Here is a 25,101-nt window from a genome sequence, read left to right as displayed (position 1 = left end):
TGGGGTGGCTGTACAAGATTGTGAGCGTACTAAATGTCACTGAACTGTACCCTCTAAGATGGTTCAAATGGGGAATTTTCCTATATGAATTTTACCGCAGTAAAAAAAATTATAAAGAAATAGGGACCATCCTGTGATTATTGCCAATCTATAGAGAAGGGTCAGAGGCAAGAGAGGTGAAGTGACTGATTTCCCAAGGTCCTGGACCGGGATTTGAATCTAGTGTTTCTGAAATGCAAGTTCCCTTTTCTTTAGTCACTGTCTCCCTTACACCCATCCACACCACCTTTCTCTACGGTGCTGCATCTGCTGGACGGTTTGCTGAAAATAAGTGACAAGTGACCTGGGAGGTGTCCCTCGGAGAGGGGAGGCCCAGACTCTGGGGCTCGCCTCCAGGGACCCTGGCCTGCTGTTCCTGCTTCCAACTCTGTGTGTGCCCAGTAGACGACCATAAGCAGGGGCCTGCAGAGGTCTGTGTAGTGAAGGAAAGGGAACCGCACACAGCTGGAGCAGGGGCAAGCAGGGGCAACCTAGCATGACCATGAGCCCCCCCAACCCCACCCCCCGTGCTGGGACGGGAACCCCCCAGGGCTGGGCTCTTAGTATCGAGTACTTTGATGTGGGATGTGGGCTTCCACATCATTTGCTATAATGGACTGACTTCCTTTCCCCCCACTTCCCTCCTGGGTTTTTTTTTTTCCAACATCTTTACAGAAAGGAAGGAGAGTTGTCTCTCTGGATCAGAGCAGAGTGTATCTGGGGGAAGGGGGGAGAAACAGATGATCCCCTGGGCCTCTAGGAAAGTACACAATCTCCGCTGAGTGCTCTATACCACTGGTTTTCAAACTGTAGTCTGTGGCCCATTAGCGGATCATGAAAGCAAATCAGTGGGTCATGACCAGCATTTTTTAATATTACGCAGAATAGTACAGAACAGAAAATACCAGAGTACGTCCCATGTAACAAGTGTAATTTATCCTGCAAAACTTCCATTTCAGCTACAGTTATGTACGTGCATGCGTATATACTGTAGACTAGATATAAAACAGTATCTCTTTACAGTGGGTAGTGGTCAAAAATTGAAACACCTCACACCCATTAGGACGGCTATTATTGAAAACAGTGTGGGTGAGAATGTAAAGAAACTGGAGCCCACTGTTGGTGGGAACGTAGAATGGTGTAGCCAACTATGGGAAATTGCATAGTGACTTCTCAAAACGTTCAAAATAGAATTACCATATGATCCAGCAATTCCACTGCTAGGTAAATTTTATGTTATGTGTATTTTATCACCCTGAAAAATTTTTTTAAAAAGCTGAAAATGTCCTTTTGTGTCTGGATCTACAAATCACTGGTAGGTGAAAGACCCTCTTTCCATGTGGGCTATGAACTCCCCACGGGTGGGCTTGGGTCCCTCTCTCTGCATCTGTCCCACCCATGACACCCTCACTCCCAGGTTAATGAAGCAGGGGACACACAGGAGGGGTCTCTAAAGACAAAAAAACCATGATGACTGATTTCCAGTTGTTTTATAACTTTAAAATGTTTTATTTTTTTCATTGAAGTATTTTAACGTCATTACAAAAAGAGCTTAGAAGAAACAAAAAGAAAACGCCTCTAAGCTAGGCAGTCCTAGTCAAGCCTACTGCTATTCTTCTTATCGCCTCTGCGTGGGCACATGACTGCAATGAAAGTAAACCAACCATTTCAAGAGGGATCAAGTGTTGGTGCCGGAAGCCCAGCCTCTGCCTCCTAAGGCAGGGGCACGGACCCAAGAGTAGCCTTTCTCTGGGCATAGCTATAGGTGATGGACCGGACTTTCTCCTGGGACAGCCTAACCATGCCTGCCTCCCAGCCTCGCTGCAGCTGCTCCACTGGGCCCTTGGGCTCACAGTGTGAAACCTATTCCCCTCCCCCAGCTCCACTGGCCTAGCTGTCCCCTCCTCCAGCCTACTACCAAAGTGAAAGCAAGAGGCTTTGCAAAAAAGAACGTTCTTCCGATGTTCCAAGTTCAAACCGCTTAATAGCGGATAGGATGGTGAGAGGTCATGTAAAGACCAAGACCTGGCAAAATGCTGTTAATTAACCAGCGACTGGCACCTGGAAGACAGCCGAGTGCGCCGAGCTCCGTGGACCCTGGGGGCACTTTACACAATTATTCAGAGGATTTCTATGGGGACATCATTCATCCTTGCATTGTAATACCAAAACCACCTAAATATGCATTGGCAGGGAATTGGCTGAATTAAGCATGCTACATCCATTCAATAGGCCACTGTGCAGATGCAAAAAGGCATCAGGAAGCTCCCTACCTACTGATAGTGTAAGAATTCCAGAGGATTCCAGAATACCTCCTTGGGTGAAGAAGCCTGGGCACAACACTCTGAATATATGGTATTATGCTACCTTTGTACAAAAAAAGAATGGAAAAACCAATTGCCTGTAATCATATTTGCTTGTAATGACAAAGAAATTCTGGAAGGATATGTAAGAAATAAAGAAAGATAGGTATATGGGCATAGAAGTGGAAAGATAGGGACCAGGTGGGCGTGAGACATTATGTATCCCTTTCTTTCTTTCTTTTGTTAAATCCAGGTAATGTATGCGCAGGATTGGGGCAGCAAGGTGCCACATGTAGGGTATTATGCGACAATACGGGCTATGCACAATTACAGCCTTTTTTACATTGTATAAGAAATCACTGAGATGCTGACTAATGGGAGACCTCAAACGAGGAATGCGGTAGGGAGAGATGGTAGGTGAGTGTCCTCCCCACCTCAAAACAGTAATTCTCAACTGAGCTACAAATCATCATCACTGGGGATCAGAAAAAAAATTTTTTAGGTACAATTTATATACAGTGAAATGCAGAAACTGTAAGTGTACAAATCAGTGACATTTTAAAAATTGGGAGTATAGTTGACATACTTACCACTTTCTATGTTTTTACTTCTGACCATGTGATCATATTACTTATCCAAAAAACAAAATACTTTTGTTTTTTTACTTTTTACTTTACTTTTCACTTTACTTCTCCTTTTTCACTTGTCAAGCTATATATATGGGAATGCAGTACCCAAAGCAGGTAAGAGTTGGCTTCTAGTCCTACCCCTAGCTTGCCGTGTCATGTGGCTCTGAGTTAAGTCACCCTCTCTTTGGGCCTTAACTTTAGCCTGTGCAAAAGAGGGGGTTAGACTCCACGCTCTCTCCTAGCTCTAAAACTCTCAGAGCCTAAATCCTGCCTCCTCCAGGAAGCCTGTCCAGATTGCCTGTCTACTGCAATCTTTTTCTCCTAAAGGCCATGTATGGCAAAGCTAGGAAGGCTCACCGCCTGACCCGCTACCACCAGAAGACCTGCTTTCCATGGAGGGTTGGTGGGTCCAGGGCCCACATCCTTGACAGGCAGGCCCATGCAAACCTGGATGACCACAACGCCTGGTCCAAGAAGGAACTCAGGAAGCTTAGCCCAAAGCAGAGGAACCATGCATGCAAGCATCCAAGAGGGCAAGCCAAAGCAGGGCCACTGCATTTTCCCCCTGGCCAGCAATCTAAGTCAGAGCAGTCCAGAGACAGGAGTGGCTGTCTCAAGAATGAGTGAGCTTCCTCTTCGTGGAGGTGTGTGTGTGGACAGCCACAGGTGAAGGGTGCTGCAGAGGGAATGCCATCATTAGAGGGCGTATGGACACCTCCCAATCCTGAGAAACTATGGTTCTTTTTTTTTTTTTTTTAAGATTTATTTTATTTTATTTATTTGAGAGCGAGAATGAGAGAGAGTACATGAGGGGGGGAGGGTCAGAGGGAGAAGCAGGCTCCTCGCTGAGCAGGGAGCCCGATGTGGGGCTCGATCCCGGGACTCCAGGATCATGACCTGAGCCGAAGGCAGTCGCTTAACCAACTGAGCCACCCAGGTGCCCGAGAAACTATGGTTCTTGCACCTATGCTGGTCCTGAAATCACACCCATGAAACCCAAGCTGCTGGGACTGAGGTCTGACTCCTGGCCCCATTCTCCTCTCCAAGAACCGCGTGTGGGGAAGAGGAGGGGAAGGCCCCTATGGTGATTCCAGGAAAAGGCTCACAGGTCTGGGAAGGGGTACAGGGTAAGGGAGAGGTCATCTACCACATCTGTCAGGGCCACCCACTGGTGACTGCCTTCTTCACCTCCTGTCCATCCCTTCCTGAACCCATCAAGTGCATTTAGGAGTCCAGAACCAGCCAGTTTGCCAGCCCTTCCTTTACTCCCTCCCACCGAAAGCTCCAGTCCAGCCACTCGCTATCCCTCTCAGGCACTCTCCCTCCTCTACTGCCTGCAGACATAGGGACAACGAGACTCAGTTTCCTTCCCACCACAGGGGAACCTGTCTGACCTGCTGGACCCTACCGCCTCCCCTTCACACCTGAACCCATCTCACCGGGTCAATGTCAAAACAATCCCTAGGAGTGCTGGCAGCCTCTGGGTTGGCTCGCCTGGGTACAGCTGCATCTGGAGAACAAAGAAAAGGTCACAGGCAGGTCAGGGATATCCCCGGTGAGAGGCATCTTGGATGGGACAGTGACAGAGGAAATGTCCCTGATGCTTTTCCTAGAGACTCAGGCTTCAGGGTCTCTCACAACACCGGGGTAGCTCCATGGAGGGGCTGTCATTTGGAAGGAGAGCCCCCTGACTGCAGTGAGCATGAACCCAGCCAGAGAGGAAACTGCAAACCCCAGGGGCACCCTCTGTCCATCTCCTGGCCACCACCAAGGCAAAGTGCAACCAATCCTAAGGTTGTCGTTGCTCGCTGACTTCTCTGCATACAGTGAGAGCTTCAGATACTCTTATGACCCACAGCCTGATTTCTATTACATCTAACCTAAATCTCTCATGCTTCAGAATAAAAGAGCTCCTTGCCCTGCCACTGCCCAGTTATGATACCGAAGACAAGCTGTTTAAACTCTGTGGGGTCATTTCCTGTATACGGAGTAACATTCACTGCCTAGGTGGAGAAGGCACAAATCCATATCCACTCCAGGATTATACTTTTATGAGCCCACATCCCTCAGCTCCGAGGGCAGGAGTGAGTGAGGAGCCCCCATCACTGGCCCTTGCCCAGATACCTTCAGATTCTGTTGCCACCCACCCTTTCTCGGTAAGGGCATCCTCACACTAGTTTATCTATCAGCTGTGGGCAGCTGGTCCAGATGACAGGCCATGCTGGAGGCAAAGTATCTCCTCCACTGAGCCAGAGTGTGATTTTGGGTAACCATCCAACCACCCCCGGGGGTTTCCTCAGCCCCCTTCTGCTCTAACCTCAGGTTCAGTTGAATTCTCTGTTGCTGGACACAGGGCTTAAGCGAACTTCCTGGCGTGGTTACCCTCTGAGGCTAAAATGATACTGGGTCTGGTTCTCTGCTTTGTATTTTCTTAACTTCTCCGAGGGTCACAAGATCACAGCTAATCCAAAGGGTCTTGCAAATTAGTACAACATGACCCCTCTGGGAGGCTGCAGACCCACGTCAGGGCCTACTCTCCTCCTCATAACCTGCACTCTAGAATCTACAATGTGAGCAACCCTAGACTTAATTTAAAAAAACACAGGTTCCTTTCCTGTCACATGTAAATGACCTTTTTCTGCCCGTCTTGCTTGTGCAAGAGCAAAGCACAAGCCCTTAAATGGTAAAGGGGTTGGTCACGAGGGTGGCTCGGGTGCTTACCTGCCCCCTGAGTGATGCAGGAGACCAGTTCCTGCAGGCGCGCTTTGAATTCGTCGAAGCTGTCGGTGCGCACGGTGGTTTGCAGGTTCTGGGGCTCCTCCCGGCGCAGGCGGCTGAGCGCCTCACGCAAGAAGCCGTGCAGGTCCAGCACCTCCTGGTCAGAGGCGTAGCGCTTCATCCTCTGCACCAGCGAACCTCCCAGGCGGATCCGCTGCAGCACAGCTTCCAGGTGGCCCAGCTGGCCGGCGATCTCTTCATAGCTGCGCTGGTACTGCGCGTTCACCCCCTCCAGCAGCACTTGCTCCTGGGCCAGCACGTGCGCCACCAGCTGGCGCACGCGCTCGTGGATCAGCTCCTCGGTGTCTGCGCGCATGCGGCCCAGCTGGCTGACGGCTGAGCGCATGTGCGCCTGCGCCGCCCCGAAGGCGCGGTCCTGCTCCTGCAGTGCCTGCGCCATGGCGTCCAGCTCCTCCTGCCGCTGCTGGATCTCGGTGCTGATGTCGCACTTGAGCTCGCTGTGGCCGCTATCCAGAAGCGCGCACGAGCAGCACAGTGGTTTGGAGCAGCCTCGGCAGTAGATGCTGCGGAGACACAAGGCCGGCCTGGTTTAGGGCTCTCCTGCTCCCCCCTCACCACTCCCCCCACCCCCGCTTTAAACTTTCGTTAATTAAACTCCTCTTCAAAAATTACAAAACTTTGAATCATGGTGTGTTTCTAGGTTCGTGCTCTTCCCAATTCAGTTTGTGGTTTGTGTGTCTTTAAGATTTTATTTATTTATTTGAGAGAGAGCGAGCACAAGCAGGGGGACCCGCAGAGGGAGAAACAAGGCTCCTCGCTGAGCAGGGAGCCCCATGGGGGGGCTCCATCCCAGGACTCTGGGATTATGATCTGAGCTGACAGCAGGCTTAACCGACTGAGCCACTCAGTCGCCCCTCAAGTCTGTGGTTATGGTGCTAGTCTCCAAACTACCAATAAAACATTAGCACATAAAAAAGTTACTAAAGTAACAACAGCTAGGCTTCTCTGTGAAACAATATACAGATACACAAAAAGTTAATCATCTCTTCACACCACTTCTGAATTTCTTTTCCCTTCCTCCGAGGAAACCAGAGGAGCATCTGGGTGCGTCCTTCCACAACTCTGTCTGCTCAAACCACTTTACACAAATAGCCGGACTATGCAGCTGCTTGCAGGATTTTAAGGACTTGATACATTTTATCCCACGTAATGCTCCCTAGAGTTTCCATAGAGTTTCCGTGGGGAGAATTATTGTTACCCTTTTTTCACAGGCGAAGAAACCCAGACATTCAGAGGTTAAATAATTGGCTCAAGAATCTACAACAATTTTGGTGGGTTGATGTTTTTTCTTCAAAACAAAACAAAACAAGATCATGCTATGAATGAGATCATGAGTAATGACTTTGTAACTTCCTCCTCTAATTTAACTTTTGTTCAGGACATTCCTGGAGGTCCAATAAGTATAGATCTAATGTATTCTCTTTAATAGCGCCTTTGAATTTCACATGTACCACAACGGATCCAGTCATGCTCCTGTTAATGGACATTCCAGTGATTTCCTGGTTTTTTTTTTATTTTTAAAGATTTTATTTATTTATTTGAGGGAGAGTGAGCGAGCACGAGCAGGGTGAGAGGCAGAGGGGGAAGCAGACTCCCCGCTGAGCAGAGAGGCCGATGTGGAGCTGGATCCCAGGACTCCGGGGAATCATGACCTGAGGCCAAGGCAGACACTTAATCGACTGAGCCATCGAGGCACCCCAGTGATTTCCTATTTGTACATTTTTTTTTCTTTTTGCCAATATGGACAATGCTTTATGTGGCCTAACACATGGATGCTTTTGTTTCTATGAAATAGGTTACAAATAATAGGAATGTTAAATCAAAGAGTATGCATATTTTTATTTAATATATTTTAGCTAGCAGACACTTCCATAGCATTTTCTATGTGTCAGACACTATTACAAGCATTTGAGAAATATCAACCCTTTTAATCCTCCTAACGCTCCAACAAAGTAGGAATTATTATATCCTCATTTTAAGGATGAGGACACTAAACAAGAGGTACAGTAACTTGTCCAAGGTCACACAATTAGTAAGTGATAGAGTCCAGAGGCAAACTATAGTAGGCAGAATAATGTACTAATTCCCAGAACCTGAGTATGTTATGTTATATGATGATAAGGACTTAGTACATGTGATTAAGTTAAGGATCTGGGATGGGAAGATTATCCTGGATTATCTGGGTGGGGTCTTTATAAGGAAAGAAGGGGAGGCAGGCAGGTGTGAGCAGGAAGATGTGATCATGGAAGCAGAGGTCCTGTGATGCTATCCTGCTGGCTTTGAAGATGGAAGGGGGCCATGAGCCAAGGAGTGCAAGCAGCGTCTAGAAGCTGGAAAAGGCAAGAAAACAGATTCTCCCCAAGAGCCTCCAGAAGGAACGTGGCCCTACTGATACCTCGATTTTATCTCTGTGAGACCCATTGCAGACTTCTGACCTCCAGAGGTATGTAATAATACATTTGTAAAGGGTTAAGCTCCTACATTTGTGGTAATTCATTACAGCTGCAATAGGAAACTAACAGAAAACTCCAGGCAGTCTGGCTCAAGTCCCTGGTCCTGCAATGCCCCCTCTTCAAACGCTCCCAGGAAAATACTGTTAGTCACTTCCCCAGAAAGTTTGCTGTGATTTATTCTCATTAGCAGCAATAGTCAGCCCACCTGAGGCCAGGAGAAAGGATCTTAGCTGGAGCCCCTTTGGCCTCAGTTACTGAGATCAGCTTGTCCTGGAACAGCCAGTGGAGACTGCCAGGCAACCTGACTCCAAAACTGTGGCATCAGGCACCAGTCCTCAGCTTTGCCAGCTCTCAGCCTCCCCAAATCAACCAAGAAGGCAAGGCCTCAGAACTTGAACCTCTTGATCAAACACAGGAGACTTATTCTAGGCCAGGAGAGGTTTCCTGGAGAGTCTAGAGTGTGAGGGAAGCATGGGGGCTGCCACTGGGTCAAGAGCATTCAGCTCCTCCAGCCTGGGGAAATCTGATGTAAGTGACAGAGACCCATCGCCACAAGGCGGGGCTGGGGACTGAGGTAAGTGTCAGCTGAAGCAGAGAAAAGAGCTGGGAAAATGTGGATCTGACCTTGGCTCTGTGCCCTTGGCAAGTCACTTAACCTCTTTGCACCTCAGTTTTCTTATCTGTATAACAGGGATAATCCCCAACTCATATGGGAGTGCTATAGAGGATCAAATGAGAGAAGTCCTATATAATATGAAAAGAACCAATAACTCTGCAGAGGGCAGCTTGGCAACAGCCATCAAAATCACAAATGCATTTATCCTCTGACCCAGCAATCCCTCTTCTACATAGCTATTCTGTAGCTCTATCTCTAACTTACAAAATAACATCTGTACAATGCAACACAGTATGTAAGAGCAAAGAACAGAAACAAGGCTAGGCAATGAGTTTCATAAATTAGGATGTACTCCATACAGTGGAATGCTATGCAGCTGTAAGAAATCGAGGAAGCTCTTTAAATGGAAAAATCTCCATGGCAAAATGAGGATAATAATAGGAGCATAAAAAGATTAAATGAGTTAATATATATAAAAGGTTAGACTAGTGACTAGCATATGATGAATGTTCAATATTTGTATTATTATAATGTATATTTTAAATAAAAAAAAATTGGGGTGCCTGGGTGGCTCATTCGGTTAAGTCTGCCTTTGGCTCAGGTCATGATCTCAGGGTCCTGGGATCAAGCCCCGAATTGGGCTCCCTGCTCAGCGGGAAGCCTGATTCTCCCTCTCTCTCTGCCCCTCCCCCTGTTCATGCTCTCTCTCTCAAATAAATAAATAAATAATCTTTTAAAAATAAATAAATAAAATCAATAGGATGCCACCTATTGTGTAAGAATGAACAAAAGTAAAAATATATTCACATTTGGGGAGCCTCGGTGGCTCAGTCGTTAAGCGTCTGCCTTCGGCTCAGGTCATGATCCCAGGGTCCTGGGATCGAGTCCCACATCAGGCTCCCTGCTCGGCGGGAAGCCTGCTTCTCCCTCCCACTCCCCCTGTCTGTGTTCCTGCTCTCGCTGTCTTTTTCTCTGTCAAATAAATAAATAAAATCTTTAAAATATATATATATATTCACATTTGGTTGTATTTGAATAAAAACATCTTAGAAGGACATACAAGTTAATAAAAGTAGTATGGATGGGGCAGGGCAGAGATGGAGTGAGACATTTCACTGTAAGCCTTTTAAATTGCTTTCATGTTTGGGGTGCCTGGCTGGCTCGGTCAGTTGAGCGTGTGACTCTTGATCTCAGGATTGTGAGTTTGAGCCCCATATCGGGGGTAGAGATTACATTAAAATATTCTTTTGTTTTAATGAAATCTTTTGATTGCTTTCATGTTTGAAGCTTGTGAATGTATTACCTATTTTTAAAATGAAAGAACAGAATACTAATAAATGTGGGGAACTATATAGCATGTCGAAATAAACGGAGAACCAAATAAAACCTCCTGTCATTTTCCCTGCTTTGGACCCATGGGAGGGGCTGAGTCTGAAGTTAGCCTCCCTTCCTTAGAAAGAGTGTTCCAAGCCTGGGAGGGGTACGCTAGGGTAGTAGTCTGGCTGGCGGGAGAGCAAGACCTTTTGGGTTGACCACAGTCTCTGCTGGGCCCTATTCCTAAGCCCTTTCTGCCCTAAATGGGGTCTCCCTAGGAAAAGTGGCCACTGCTCCCCGACTGGCTGGAAGCAGACAATGGGCAGCATCTCTGTGAGGTGGTTGGCTGGCATCAGAGCCCCAGCCTTCTGATAAAACTGAGGAGCAGACCATAAACTGGAGTGACCCATCGAGGGGCTGCCACCTGAGACCAGAACTGAGTTCCTTGGCCTAGGATTCCTTCACTCTCACTCAAGGAACACTCACTGAACCAAATGAGGGCTTGGCACTTTGTGGGAGGCGAGGTGAAGTGGGCATGTGCCCACAAGGAGCTCCATGACAAAAGCCCGAACTTAACACAGACAAAGAGAAGAATAGCTCTAAAGCAAAATGACAGTTATTTGCTCCTGGACTACTCAAAAGAATGAGCTAAACCAGCATAGAATTAATAAGAAGTTGCTGCAGAAGGTGGCTGGAATACACCAGAATTAAGAGTAGAAAATTGCTTAATTCTATCCCAGCAATTCAAACGAAGAGAAATATGGAAAAAAATTTCCATGCTCTCATTCACAAACAGCAATTTTCAAATGCTTAAAAAAAAAAACAACTTCTGACATAATTCTAGCAAAAAATATACATATGGAAAAAAGACAAAACTCCATTGAGAGAGAAAGTCTAAAAAACAGAAAAATGTACCAAGGTCCCAATTGGAGAGGCTAAATATTATGAATATCAATTCTTCTCAAGTTAATATAAAGATTTAAGGCAATTTCAATCAAATTACAGATGAGATTTTGAAACTTCACCAACTGATTCTAAATTTCACAGGATGGAAAAAATAGGATGGAATAGTTAAGAAATTTTGGGGAAATCAGTGTTAAGAAGGGGAATTTTCTCTGCCAGATAACGTAAGATAGAACTACCATTTTAAAAAGAGTATGTGTGGGGCGCCTGGGTGGCTCAGTTGGTTAAGCGTCCAACTTGGTTTCAGCTCAGGTCATGATCTCAGGGTCGTGAGATCGAGCCCCATGGCGGGCTCTGCACTAGGCGTGGAGCCCACTTAAGATTCTTTCTCTCCCTCTGCTCCTCCCCCCAAACTGTGTGCTCTTTCTCTCTCTCTCAAATAAATAAATAAATCTTAAAAAAAAAAAAAAGGAGTATGTGTGGTACTAGTCTCAGAGTAAAGAGAAAGATCAGAGAACAGACCATATAGGCCTTGGCATCTATAAGAATGTGATAGTTTATGGAATAAAGAAAGCATCCCACACTAATAGACATTAAACAATTCCATTCAACAACTGGAATGGAGGAAACTGGCTACCAAGGGGCAAAAAGCAAGTTAGAGCTTGCTTCATACATCACAGTACAACACATTTCTGATGGGTTACAGAGTTAAGCATGAACCGTGGCACCATAAAGATACAATAGTTAACTATTAACTTACGATAGTAAAGACCTTATAACCACTGAAGAAATGGCAGAAATCATACAATCGACAGATAGGACTACCTAAAACTCAAAACTACGTATCTTCTGGAAAGACATTCACAGCTTCCTATCATGAGAAAAGCAAGTTACGGAATGCTACGTGCTGTTCATTTTGTTTTAGATGATTATAGAGATTGCAAGAAGGAGAGCAAACAGTCTATATTGATGGGAGTTAGTAACTTCTTTCTCTTTCTCCCTCCCTACTTTTTCATCCATTTAGATCTTCCAAAAACTTCCATAATTACTTCGAAGTGAAGGAGCCTGGACTTTAAATAGGAGGCAATGGAGACCTCAAAAAAACATTCCATCTAGGAATTACAGAGCTCTTCCTCTTCTTCCCTGAGATGGATTGTTTCGCTTATCTGTTTATGACTGTTCAGTGAATTGACTATGTTGTTGATATTTTAATAAAAGCCTCAACATGTTTCCTGGGTTCTCAGTCTCCCCATCCGAAAGCTGCCTCTGTCTAAATTGCTGTGCCAGAGGCCATGTGACAGCAGGAGGGTACGGCTTCTGGAAGTGGACAGCCTTGGACCTGAATCTGAGCCTTTCCATTCCCAGCGACAAGGCCTTGAGTAAATGACGTTCTCTTTGTGGAGTCTGAACTTCCCCATCTATAAAATGGGGATAGGTAAGGATGCCTCATAGACTGTTGCAAGGACAAAGACGGGCTGGTGTATGTGAAGTCGCCCGCATGGTGCCAGGTCCACACTGGACATTCTGGAACCATGAAAGAAGGGGAGGCATTAACTACACATGTACACATGGCAGGGACAGCCCTTCTATTGGTGCATGACCCTCTCAACCCCAAACAGTGAGGAAACATCACACTGAGTCCCACTGCGGTCAGGCCACCCCAGGGCAGCCACAGCCCACCGAGACCAGAGCGGCATGCCACTCCTGCTGTTCTAGGAAACAGGGGAGCTCGGACCCGCACAAAGCAAAAATCCTATGAAGGTGGGGCCTGTGGGGGAGAGCTGGCCCCAGAGCAGGACTCCAGGGCAGGGCCCGGCTTTGCTGAATGGCAACTGAAAAACTCCCTCCTCTACCACCCTCCCTCTACTAGAATGGCGGGGAGCTTTCACTTTGGTGGAGTAGGAAAAGGAGCAGCCTCCTTTGGAGACTCAAATGATTAGCTAGAGGGCAAGTAAAGAGACCCATCAGTCATTTACACAGGAGTATGAATGCATTTAATGAGACTGGTTTCCTGCGCTCTGCTGGGGAACAGAGCTGAGGAAAGATTTCTGAAGCCGGGAGAGGAGCTGGGTAATTGCAGAGCCTGGGATACTGACAGTGAAAGCATTATTCCTGATGACCTCCCCTCCTCCAACCATTCATTGGTTGAGAAGGTGGTGGAGAGACGGGAGAACCTGAGGGCTCAGAGAGGAAGATACTAGAAAAGAAGCAGCAGGGAAAGCAGAGGAGAAAGTCTTGTCTGTTTCACACTATCATCTTATGCCGATCTCACACCCAAGAATGACGATGCTTTTCCTTCCCTACTCGTTTCTAGGCAGTCCCTGCTCCCAAGTCGGAGGGTGGCACATCCATGGTAGACAGTGTTCCGAGAGGCCACATCACTGCCCTACTTACGGCAGTGAACAGCACTACCACTGAAAGGCCACTCAAGCCAGAGACCAGGGGACTACCCCCCCAACTTCAACAGCTCATCATTAATTCTTGTTGATTCCTTTCAGTTACTTAAAAAAAAGATTATTAAACACCAACAATATGCAGGCATGGCGCTAGGATATAAAGGTGCTTAGATGTAAAGGTTGAATCCCGGTTCCTAAATTTGTCCCATCAGTTCCCATTGCTACCACCTTTGTTCTTGCCTCAGTCACAACTTACCTCCTTTGCGCTGTCCCCTAAGGCCACCCTGCCTCTGGTCGCTCCAATCAACCCTTCCCAGTGCCACCAACATGATATTTCTAAAATGTGATGATCATCAAACACTGAGATGACCACAGTGATGCCCCTCACAAGTACACTCAAAACAGTATCAAGTGCGGGCGCCTGGGTGGCTCAGGTGGTTAGGCGACTGCCTTCGGCTCAGGTCATGATCCTGGAGTCCCGGGATCGAGTCCCGCATCGGGCTCCCTGCTCGGCAGGGAGTCTGCTTCTCCCTCTGACCCTCCCCCCTCTCATGTGCTCTCTCTCTCATTCTCTCTGTCTCAAATAAATAAATAAATAAATAAATAAATAAATAAATAAATAAATAAAAAACAAAAAAAACCAGTATCAAGTGCAAGACACTTTTAAAGCATCACATGAGTTATATGTTAATAAAGGAGATTTAATTGTTGGAACACTGTTAGATAACTTGGGGGAATTCACTGAGTTTTATAACAATGCACTACAATTATACAGTATTGAATACTAGTGAACATTGATGAAACAGGAATTTATGTGCCAGGAAATGTTGCAAGACAAAGGTTTATCACATAGACAAGTACAGTGATCGCCAAACTATTTAAATCTGATCTAATTTGGGGTGCCTGGGTGGCTTAGTCAGTTGGGCATCCAATGCTTCGTTTCAGCTCAGATCATGGCTCAGGGTAGTGAGATCTAGCCCTGCCATTGGGCTCAGCCTCTTCCTCTGCCCCTCTCCCCGCATGCATACACTCTCTCGCGAGTGCTCACTCTCTCACAAATAAATAAATACATATTTATATCTGATCTAATTTCAGTAAAGGAGATGGAAAGCTAAAACAATTAATTAAAGCCATGAATGAGAAAAACATTATCTGATGATTAAGTTAACAATAACTTAACACTGTATTAGTTAGGTGACATATGGTATAACAAGGCAGCTCTTCTACTTAGCCATACCAATCTTGAAATACTTTTCCAACTCCAACAGCTTTGGGAGAACAAATCCAAATTGTAAAAGATGCCAAAGCAGGAATTTGTTAAAGACTAAAGTATATCATTAAATGTTAACAGAATCTGGTAAAATAGAAAACAGGCAGTAACTCCTTATGTGCAGCAAACAATTTTGATAGTCTCAAGTACTTTTTTTTTTTTAAAGATTTTATTTATTTATTTGAGAGAGAGAATGAAATAGAGAGAGCATGAGAGGGGGGAGGGTCAGAGGGAGAAGCAGACTCCCCGCTGAGCAGGGAGCCCGATGCGGGACTCGATCCCAGGACTCCAGGATCATGACCTGAGCCGAAGGCAGTTGCTTAACCAACTGAGCCACCCAGGCGCCCGATAGTCTCAAGTACTTTTATCACAATGTGTACAAAATGATTTTATGTAACTCTGAGTGTATACTGTGGTTCTGATCCTCATTACTGATTCAATGATCATTAAATAAATCAGTTCCCCCCAAATTATAGTAATACTGTTAAGATTATGAATTGGAAAAACCTGGAAATAATAAATTAAAAATTGTAATACTAATGGTGATAGAGGAAAATGAGGAGGAAAAGGAAGAGGAAAAAAGAGGAAGAGTAAGAAAATTTCACTGAAATAAAAACACTTTTATTATTATTATTATTTTATTTTCTAAGATTTTATTTACTTATTTGAGAGAGAGAGAGAGGGAGAGAGAGAGAGTGATGCACGGGCAGGGGGAGGAGCAGAGGGAAAGGGAAGGGGGAAAGAATCCCAAGCAGACTCCATGCTGATTCAGAGCCCGACGTGGGGCTTGATCTCTCCACCCTGAGATCATGACCTGAACTGAAATGAAGAGTCAGAGGCTTAACTGACTGAGCCACCCAGGCCCTCTGAAATAAACAGAATTTTTATTTTTATTTATTTATTTTTAAAGATTTTATTTATTTATTTATTTGAGAGAGAGAATGAGAGAGAGCACATGAGAGGGGGGAGGGTCAGAGGGAGAAGCAGACTTCCTGCTGAGCAGGGAGCCCGATGCGGGACATAAACAGAATTTTTAGATTGAAGGAGCCTGCCAGGTTCCAGAATAATTTGATACAAAATGCTCAACACCAAGACAGTTTGGTTAAATTAATAAACTTCAAGAATGAAAATGTCTTTAGGTATCAAGACAGAAAAAGCAAATAAATTTGGCCTCAGGCCTCTCCTCATGAACATTTGACACTGGAAGACAATGCAGCAGTCTACAAAATTCTACAGGCAACAGTGTGATCCAGGTACGTTATACCTAGCGAAGGTATTATTCAAGTAGAAGAGCAACTGATAGACATTTTCAATACCAAGAGACTCTAGGAATTTAGACTGCTTATTGACAACATCCATCCAATTAAGAGTCGAATCAAAATAAAGAATTTGCAAGAAGGAATGCCAAAGTACAAGGGCCAGGGCCATGCATGGGAGCCATCTTAACATAGAACCAAGACAGGTAGATGGGAGTGGGCCATCCTGATCTTCTTCAGCAGAGACTCCATTACTACTGTCTAAAATGGAAGTGTTTCATTAAAAACAAATATAAGGACTCCAACCTCTTAATGTATTAGCAATAGTTTTTTTTGTTTGTTTGTTTTTTGCTTTTTTTGTTTTTTTTGCTTACTCAGATATTTTAGGAAACATTTTAGGATGAAGAAATATTTCTTTGAAGTTTAGTTAGTCCAATTTTACATCAGTATCTTTTGCTTTTGTTAAAGTCAAGGGAAATTAGGGGCGCCTGGGTGGCTCAGTTGTTAAGCATCTGCCTTCGGCTCAGGTCATGATCCCAGGGTCCTGGAATCGAGCCCCGCATCAGGCTCCCTGTTCGGTGGGAAGCCTGCTTCTCCCTCTCCCACTCCCCCTGCTTGTGTTTCCTTTCTCACTGTGTCTCTCTGTCAAATAAATAAATAAAATCTTTAAAAAAAAAAAGTCAAGGGAAATTAAATTTATTATTGCTTAAATAGCATGCTTCCTTTCGATAATCCACTTCTGAGGGAAAAACCACTCTGCGTTCTAAACAAGCAACTTGCAGAATCCTTCTTTGCACTTCAGCCTGGTTGTGAGTTGAGGACTGCCTGAAAGCAGGCCAGCAGTGCCAGGAAATGTACACATAGTTTGCGGTCAGGAACCCGTGCACCCATTCGGGCCTTGGCTCAGACAAGACCCCTCTTTGGGTTAACTCCCGTTAATGCACTGGCCTCTTGCCTCATTTCTACAGTGGGAACGGTTCTCTGCTCCTCAATAATCTTTCAAGAAGGTATGAGAATTAAGATGACAATCCAGGAAAAACAGCTCAAAAGACAGGAACGTACTGTTATATTAACAATATACGTATTAACTCCAACCAGAAGAGCCCATTCTCTGCCCACATAGGAAAAGGGAAAGCTTTCTGTTGGAAAGGGACTGCCCAGGTGCCAAGGGGTTGGGGAGCTTCACTTGAGGCTGGCTTCAGACCTGTCCCCTGCACAGACAGGTGGCTGATCCAATCAGAAACACACTCAGACTAGGCTTAGAGTTCGGGAAGAGATTCTTGCTCCTTCCCGCTGGATTTGAGGATGAGGGTGCGTACAAGGGCCTCTGGAGGGGCTGTAATCATCTGGCAAGCAATAGGGAGAAAGCCTTCTGTGAATGGAGCTGACTTGGAGGAAAGCCACATCCCAAGAAATACAGAGAAAATAGGGCCTGGTGCCACAATTTGAATATCTAATCAAGTAGGGTCAGAAGCCAGCCACAACCTTATTCACTTTATTTTTTTTAATTATTATGTTATGTTAATCACCATACATTACATCATTAGTTTTTGATGTAGTGTTCCATTCACTTCTTACAGAAGCCAGTCATTCATTTTTGCTTAAGATAAAAATCTGTTACTGATTTACACATTTGTTTCAGTTGTAACTCATACAAACGACACTCCTCAACGTACAGCTCTCATGTCCCTTTACCCACACATTCAACCAAATCTAACTTCGAGCTCCACCGCCCCCCCGCACCCCACCTGCCACCAGGAAATGAAAAGCAGTTGCTCTTGGTGATGAAAACAAGTCCCCTGGGTAAGTTCATAGAAAAACCTGGAAATGGATTATTTGTACCCTAACTCTGGCAGTAGCCTTCCTCCTGTCCATGTGGTGCTCCTGGGCCAGCTCTCAATCCCAGTAAGATCATCAATCCCCAGGGAGAGGCAATTTACTGGTAACTTCTACAGAGGGTACCAAGAAGGCCCCAGGAAGCCAGACACCTGCAGTGCAAACTTTCAGGAGGCATTTGCTTGGTTCATGAGGTCAAGGGGGCTCCTTAGGGTTGGCCCCTGTGGCATGTGGCCTTCCTCCCCTGAGCCCTGACCCTCAGTGGGCCCATCAGGATGTCTTTTCCATTCTCTTCTCGTTAGCAGCCCTTCCTTGCCACCAGCTCCGCCGCTGCATGCTGTCTGCCTCTGCCCTGAACCTCCCCCTGGGCTGTCCAGCCTGCTTCTCCCTGACCTCTTGTGAATCATGCCAACTTCCGGTCTTAGGAATTCTATCCCCAGTTTATGATCTCATCACACCTTTCGTTTTTTGTTTTTTTTTTTTAAGATTTTATTTATTTGCGAGAGAGAGAATGAGAGACAGAGAGCATGAGAGGGAGGAGGGTCAGAGGGAGAAGCAGACTCCCTGCCGAGCAGGGAGCCCGATGCGGGACTCGATCCCGGGACTCCAGGATCATGACCTGAGCCGAAGGCAGTCGCCCAACCAACTGAGCCACCCAGGCGCCCCTCATCACACCTTTCAAACTGGATTAATAGGTCTTTTGTTTTTTTCCATTCAACTAATTCAAATGCTTTCTGGCTACAAAGCTTTGATGGACTAATTCCCTTACCCCATCCCAGGCAGAATCCACCTTGAGCACAGAGCCCTGTGTGGGGCTCAAGCCCACAACCCCAAGATCACGACCTGAGCCAAAACCAAGAGTCAGACGCTCAACCAACTGAGCCACCCAGAAGCCCTTCTGTGTAGGATTTTTAGGCAATCTGGTCAGGTTTTTGAAGTCATCCACATCGCCAAGCTTTGGGATCTGACACCCAGATATGGGTCTCAGCACCACCTGCTGTCCTAGACCCATAATACTCTTGGGTGGAAGGCACTCCCCAGCACTCCCAAATAGGCTGGCAGCCACCTTGACCTCCAGGTCAGGCAGGCCCTGGGAGTGTGAGATTTGGGCCTTTTCCCCAGCCTTCCATCTCTGCATTCTTGCAGGCCTCACCCCCACCTGGACCATGGCCTCCGTCTCCTAATGGGGCTCCCTTTTCTCTGGTGCAGATTCTTTGCTTCAGTCTCTGCTGGGTACATATACCCAACAGTATGGTGGTCAATCTGTTCAAATTCTTTGTGGAATGGGGTGAAATGTAAATAAGCATGCAGCCAAACAATCATATGGGCCTCTGGTCTCCCAAATTTACCCACTTCACAGAACCACAGTGCAGAGAGAATCTGATCCTCCCACCCTCTGCCTTAACACCCACCAATGGCTTCCAACAGAGCCCCTCCTTGGGTCCCCATCAAAGTATGTTCTATAGGCCATTCACTGGTAAAACAAGGACTGCATGAAAAAGGAGCAAGCTGAGAACATTCTATGTCTCAGAAATGATAGGATCGAGTCCTAACTCCAAGCCCCCCATGTCTGACTCCAGCTCCCCCTTTCAGCCCCTGCCTTCAGGCATCCCCTTTACTTGCAATTCCTGAAATGCAGCAGACTAGTGCTTCTGCCTTTGTAGCTGCTGCCTGGCCCACCCCACCCTGCCCCTGATGCCATTTCTCCTTTTTTACGCATCAGGCTAAAGGTGACACCCTCTTGGAAGCTGCCTTCCCCAGCCAATGCCTTTTCTAAGATGACTTGCTTTTGCACCTGCGCTCCTCCTCCCTTCTGCCCTTAACAAATGACAGAGCACAGACAGCGAGGTGAGCCCTGTGCCGAGCAGGGACAGAGGTAGAGGACAGTGTGAAATTACCCAAGCTCAGGGTGAGCAGGTTTCCTATTGGCACTTTACAGCCTTGACTGTTAGTTGCAGATCTGGTTCTTTTACCAGACTGTGACCTCACAGAGCACCAGGCCTGTGTCTGTTCATAGTTATACCCTAGTGCCTAGTAGACGGCCTGCCACATAGGAGGAAGCAGGCTGGAAAAACGTACTCCATGGAAGTGGCGATCAATGCCAATGGCCCCAAGGCAGACACCGCCAGGCTGAGTTCTAAGTCTAAAGCCACCTCTGGTGCTGCTCCCCACCCTGAGTCCTAAATCAGCCCAGTGTTTAAAGGATGAAGTGATTTATTACTGCACCGTGACCTGAAGAAAGCTGTGGGTTATTTATGGCACTGAAGTTTTGTGCAGAAAACAGAAGTTGAGGGTATCCAGTAACCACTGGCAAACTGTGAAACAATGTGAATTGTGTCTGTGTATGATTTTTTTTTTTTAAAAATGTTATTTTATTTTTTTACTTAGTGAGAGAGAGAGAGAGCGTGCAAGCGTAGGTGGGGTAGGGAAGGGGCAGAGGGAAAAGGAGAGAATGCCAGGCCGAATCCACCTTGAGCACAGAGCCCTATGTGGGGCTCAAGCCCATGATCCCAAGATCACGACCTGAGCCAAAACCAAGAGTCAGATGCTCAACCAACTGAGCCACCCCGAAACCCCTCTGTGTAGGATTTTTAGGCAATATGGTCAGGTTTTTGAAGTCATCCACATTGCTCAAGGGACTGGAATCCTGCCCTCTTGGCTGGACCAGCCTTGCCCATTGTACCTAGAGAGAAACCCACCCCAACCCCTACGTCAAACCACTTGGAAGCTACTAACATCTTGTTTAGAAATAAGAAAGGGGACATCATTTAGGTATAAAAGGGATTTTTAAGAACTCAGGATGAACTGGAAAATTTTCCAGAAAATCTGATTCAAGACCCATAACAGACCAATACCAGGGAGAAAATCTACTCTTCAAAAAAAGCACCAGTTTCAGATAGTTTTTCAGGAAACTTCTATAAACCCAAACTACATATGTTCTTTAGCTGTTCTAGAGCAGAGCAGAGAAATTATAGGAATAGGAATTTAACGTTGACTCAGTACTTAATATGTACCAGGCACTGTGCTAAGCAATTTGTGTGTGTGTGTGTGTGTGTGTGTGTGTATACCATGTTCAAAAAAGCTACAAATTCACGGAAAGATATTAGTATAAAATGGGTCAAAAACCTTGAAAGAAATCATACGTATTCATAAAAATCGATCGCATTTATAAATATAGATAATAGCCTAAATAAAACAGGGTTGAATGGAATCTAGCTATGAATTAAAATAATAGTATATCAGGACCAAATAGGGTGTTTCCTCCTGGGAATTAAAAAAGTGGCTCAACATAAAGAAACACTGCTATATAATTCATCACACTGAAAGGTAAAAGGACACCTTCATAGAATCCCAAAGAACACCCATTCCTGAGTTAAAAATAAAACAAAATAGCAGCCACAAAAAACTCTTAAGCTAGAAGTGGGAGGCAACTTTCTGAATGTGATTTTGTAGTTACCTAAGGAAGCCAATAATAAACAGCATAGTAAATAAGAAAAACTCTCATGAAAGCTAGGAATAAAATACAATTGTCTTCTCTTCTTTTCTTTTTTTTAAAGCTGCCTTTTCTAACCACTTCCTCTCACTCTTCAATAGTGTTCTGAGGGTCCTAGCTAACAAAACAAAGCTACAAGGAGGTAATATGTGTAAATCCTGGAGAGAAAAAAAGTTTTTATTCTTTGCAGATGACACGATTTGTTTACCTAGAAAATCCAAAAGAATCAATTGGAAAAACTTACAAGAATAAAAGAGCTCAATCAGATGGCTGATATAATAAATTAGGAGGATTAAAGGATGTTAATGATAACCAGCTAGAAATGGTAATGGAAAAGGTTTTATTCACAGGGTCATTAAATACTATAAATTTAACTATAATTTGAAAGTTCAAGAGGTATGTCCATAAAACTATAAAACTCAAAAGATATAATCAGAGATGAGGACAACTCTCCCCAGATTTAATACAGTTTCAATCAAAATCTCAGTGAATACGTAAGTTCTGAAATTGCATCAACTCTAAGAACATAAGAAAAGCAAAAGCACTTCTGAAGAAGAATGGGAATTTGCCCTTCGGAATTCCCTATGACAGTAAGGATTAGCGTAGGAATAGTCAGATCATCAGCACAGAACAGATATTTACAAACATACCCGTGATTACTTGGGTATTTAGTACAGGATGAAAAGGGCATTTGAGATGAAGGCAAGAGTGGATTATCCAATAAAAGTTGTTGAGAGAACCAGCTTTCAATTTGGAGAGAAAAGCAAAGTGAGGAATCCTACTTTATACCACAAAGAAAAATAAATTCCGTATGAATTAAAGATTCAATTATAAACATAAAACCATGAGATTGTTAAAACAGAATATAAGAAAAGTATTTTTAACATTGGCCTGGGGAAAATAAATCTTTCCTAGCATGATCGAAGCAGGATAGCATACAGGAAGAGACTGGATTCTATAAAACGAAACACTTAAACACAATCCCTCATAGGAAATGAAATGAAATGACAAAGGTCAACAGGAGAAAACGTTTGGACTGTTGGCTCTTGAAATTAGAGACTGATTTCTTGAAGAAAAAAACCAAACAGGCGAAGGACCTAAATAGGCAATTCACAAATGAAGAAAAAAAACAATGGCCAATAAACATCTAAAAAGCCACTAAATCTGAATCTTAACAACAAACAAGAAAATCCAAATTCTAATGTCTGTCTGTTGAGGAATCTGCCAGAAAGGCACTCTAGTAGAGCAGGTGGTGAAAGTCCCAGCCGGAAGCAAGCCACAGGAAGCAAGCCACACTGAGCTTTAGCAGGAGTGCAGTTCTGAGTGTGTCCCCAGTGGGCAAAGAATACCTTAGCTACGCAGATCCCCAAGCAGCACTGCTAAGAATCTTACAGGAGCAATCTATTGAGAGCAGGAAGAGTTCATGTAAGTATGCTCCCTTTTTGGCTAAAAGGGGGAAAATTAGAATTTATAAGACTATATACCCCTACCTGTGCATATATTCACAAAGAAACTCTGGAGACATTAAAAACTGGTAACAATGGTCAACTGTGGATGGACGGGGGGAGGGAGAAGTGGTAGAAATTAAGCAGATGGGGACAAAGTGAAATGGAGACTTTGCCCCCTCTCTTTATAAATTGTGTAATTTTTTGAACCATACAAATGTATTATCAAAAATATTGAATTAAAATCCTGTGCTGTTTAATAAAAATAAGTTTTAACTGGATTCAATTGCTTTTTTTTTTTTCCAAATAGACATTCCAAGATACTACGGTGTTATGGTTTTGACTTTTCAGACAGAAACTACCTGCATCTCATTGAGAATCTAACTGTACACCCATACTCCATGGCCAGGAAATGGAAAATTCCACTGTAAGACTTTCTAAAGGGCAGTTTGGTAACATGTATCAAAGTGTAAAATTTTCATACCCCTGAATTGCAATGCCATTTCCAAAATTTACCCTGAAGAAATGACTGGATAAGTGTGTAAAGATGATTCTGCAGCATTATTTATTACAGGGGGAAACTGTTTAGGATTACTATCCATTTGCATGGGATAACATAAACCGTGGTCATGGCCCCAGATGCTGCCAGTCTGTGGACCACACTCTGAATTGCAAGACCCTAGAAGCTCCTTATTCCACGTTCCCAGCTGCGTGACTCTTTGGATCTCTGCTCCCCGCACCTTCCACCCGGCTCTCAGATGTGCCACCCCACCCTGGGCCGGCGGGCTCACCTCGTCAGCATAGGGGTGCGGTGGTTGGGATTCGAGCAGAAGATGTTGTTGGACTTGCGCGTGCCGTCTAGGAACTCCCGCACCGACTGGCTGCGGAGCTCCGCCAGGGGCCGGGCCTCATGCTTGAGGAACCACTGGTGCGCCTCGAAGCACTTGGCACAGAGGAGCTGCTCGCACTCGAAACACCAGAAGTCCGCAGGTTCTTTGCAGCGGGTGCAAATGGCCTGCGCGTCCACGATCTGCCTGTACACGGACAGGCGCCGCTGTAGACTCTCGAAGAAGACGTTATCCAGGGCCAGCGAGTCAGTGCCTAGGGGCCCGGGCGCCTGGCAGATCGGGCACCGCATGCCCGGCGCCTCCAGGCATCCTGAGCACAGCGTGTGCAGACAAGGCAGCAGCTTGGGGCACTTGGCTTCGACCTGGCAGCCCTGGCAGCGCAGGAACTGGAACTCCTCCTCCATGGCTTGCTGGGGGACCAGAGAGGTGGGGGTGAGGCCTGAAATCCAGGAGCCCCCACCCACCAGACCCACTCCTGTGGCTGGAGGCTGGAGTGGGACTCCAATATTCCATTCTGCGCAGTCCTTGGATGATAGAAAACCCAGGCTTACCAGGACCACACTCCCCCACTTACTCAGGCCTTCCTGCTCTCACTCCCCAACGTCCTGAGCATCAACTTCCCATAAGACAAGAGTACTGGGCCCTGAGATCCCCGGATGGATAGGATAAATCCCTACCTTCATGGGACTCAGTTTAGAAAGGAGATCCATTAAGTGTGTCTCATATAACATCATATAAAGTGCTTAATGTGGTTTGGTGGCTCCTCAAAAAGTTAAACACAGGACTACCATATAACCCAGCAATTTCATTCCTAGATATATTTCCCAAAATAACGGAAAACAAGTACCCAAACAGATACTTGTACACCCATGTTCATAGCACTGTTATGCACAAATAGCCAAAAGGTAGAAATAAGCCAAGTGTCCATCAATAGATGAATGGATAAACAAAAGTGGTCTACGCGTTCAAGGGACTATCATTCAGCTTTAAAAAGGAAGGAAGGGCGGCCTGGTTGGCTCAGCTGGTGGAGCATGTGACTCTTGATCTCCGGCTTGTGAGTTCAAGCCCCATGTTGGGTGTAGGTTACTTAAAAATAAAGTCTTTACCAATAAATAAATGAATAAATGAACAAATGAATGGATAAATAAATAAAATGAAAAGGAAGGGCATTCTCATACATGCTATGAGAACCTTGAAGACATTTATGCTAAGCAAAATAAGCCAAACACAAAAGGATAAATATTGCATGGTCTGCTTATATGAAATCTAGACTAGGCAAATCCACAGCAACAGAAAGTAGTTTGGAGGTTATCAGGAGCTGGGACAAGGGGGTAATAAGGAGCTACCGCCTAAGGAGTAAAGTTTCTGTTGGGGGTGATAAAAAAAATTCCAGAAATGGTGGTGACGGTTACCCAACGTTGTGAATACAGTTAATGCCACTGACATGTACACTTAAAAATGGTTAAGTTTTGGGGGGCCCGGCTGGCTCAGTCAGTGGAGC

The 25,101-nt window shown here is 45.3% G+C and overlaps 1 protein-coding gene across 7 annotated transcripts in view; it reads right to left on the bottom strand.

The window, feature by feature from the left end:
• PML (PML nuclear body scaffold) overlaps positions 1 to 25,101 on the bottom strand; it is a 40,740-nt gene that overhangs the window by 14,481 nt on the left and 1,158 nt on the right. For 6 of the 7 annotated variants that reach the window (XM_034994715.1, XM_034994717.1, XM_034994719.1 and 3 more), the window contains exons 2-4: positions 23,544 to 24,010; positions 5,693 to 6,273; positions 4,411 to 4,481 (exon numbers count right to left, since the gene is read on the bottom strand). In XM_034994715.1, coding sequence (XP_034850606.1) covers positions 4,411 to 4,481; positions 5,693 to 6,273; positions 23,544 to 24,010 — 1,119 coding nt within the window. Of the gene's footprint in view, positions 1 to 919; positions 3,648 to 4,410; positions 4,482 to 5,692; positions 6,274 to 23,543; positions 24,011 to 25,101 lie in introns of those variants that run through there. The other variant, XM_034994722.1, reaches the window with a different exon arrangement.

Source organism: Mirounga leonina, unplaced genomic scaffold (genome assembly GCF_011800145.1).
Source record: "Mirounga leonina isolate KUSES-001 unplaced genomic scaffold, KU_Mleo_1.0 Mir_91, whole genome shotgun sequence".
In the NCBI taxonomy this organism is placed as follows: Eukaryota; Metazoa; Chordata; class Mammalia; order Carnivora; family Phocidae; genus Mirounga; species Mirounga leonina.
This window is presented reverse-complemented; position numbering and strand designations above follow the sequence as displayed.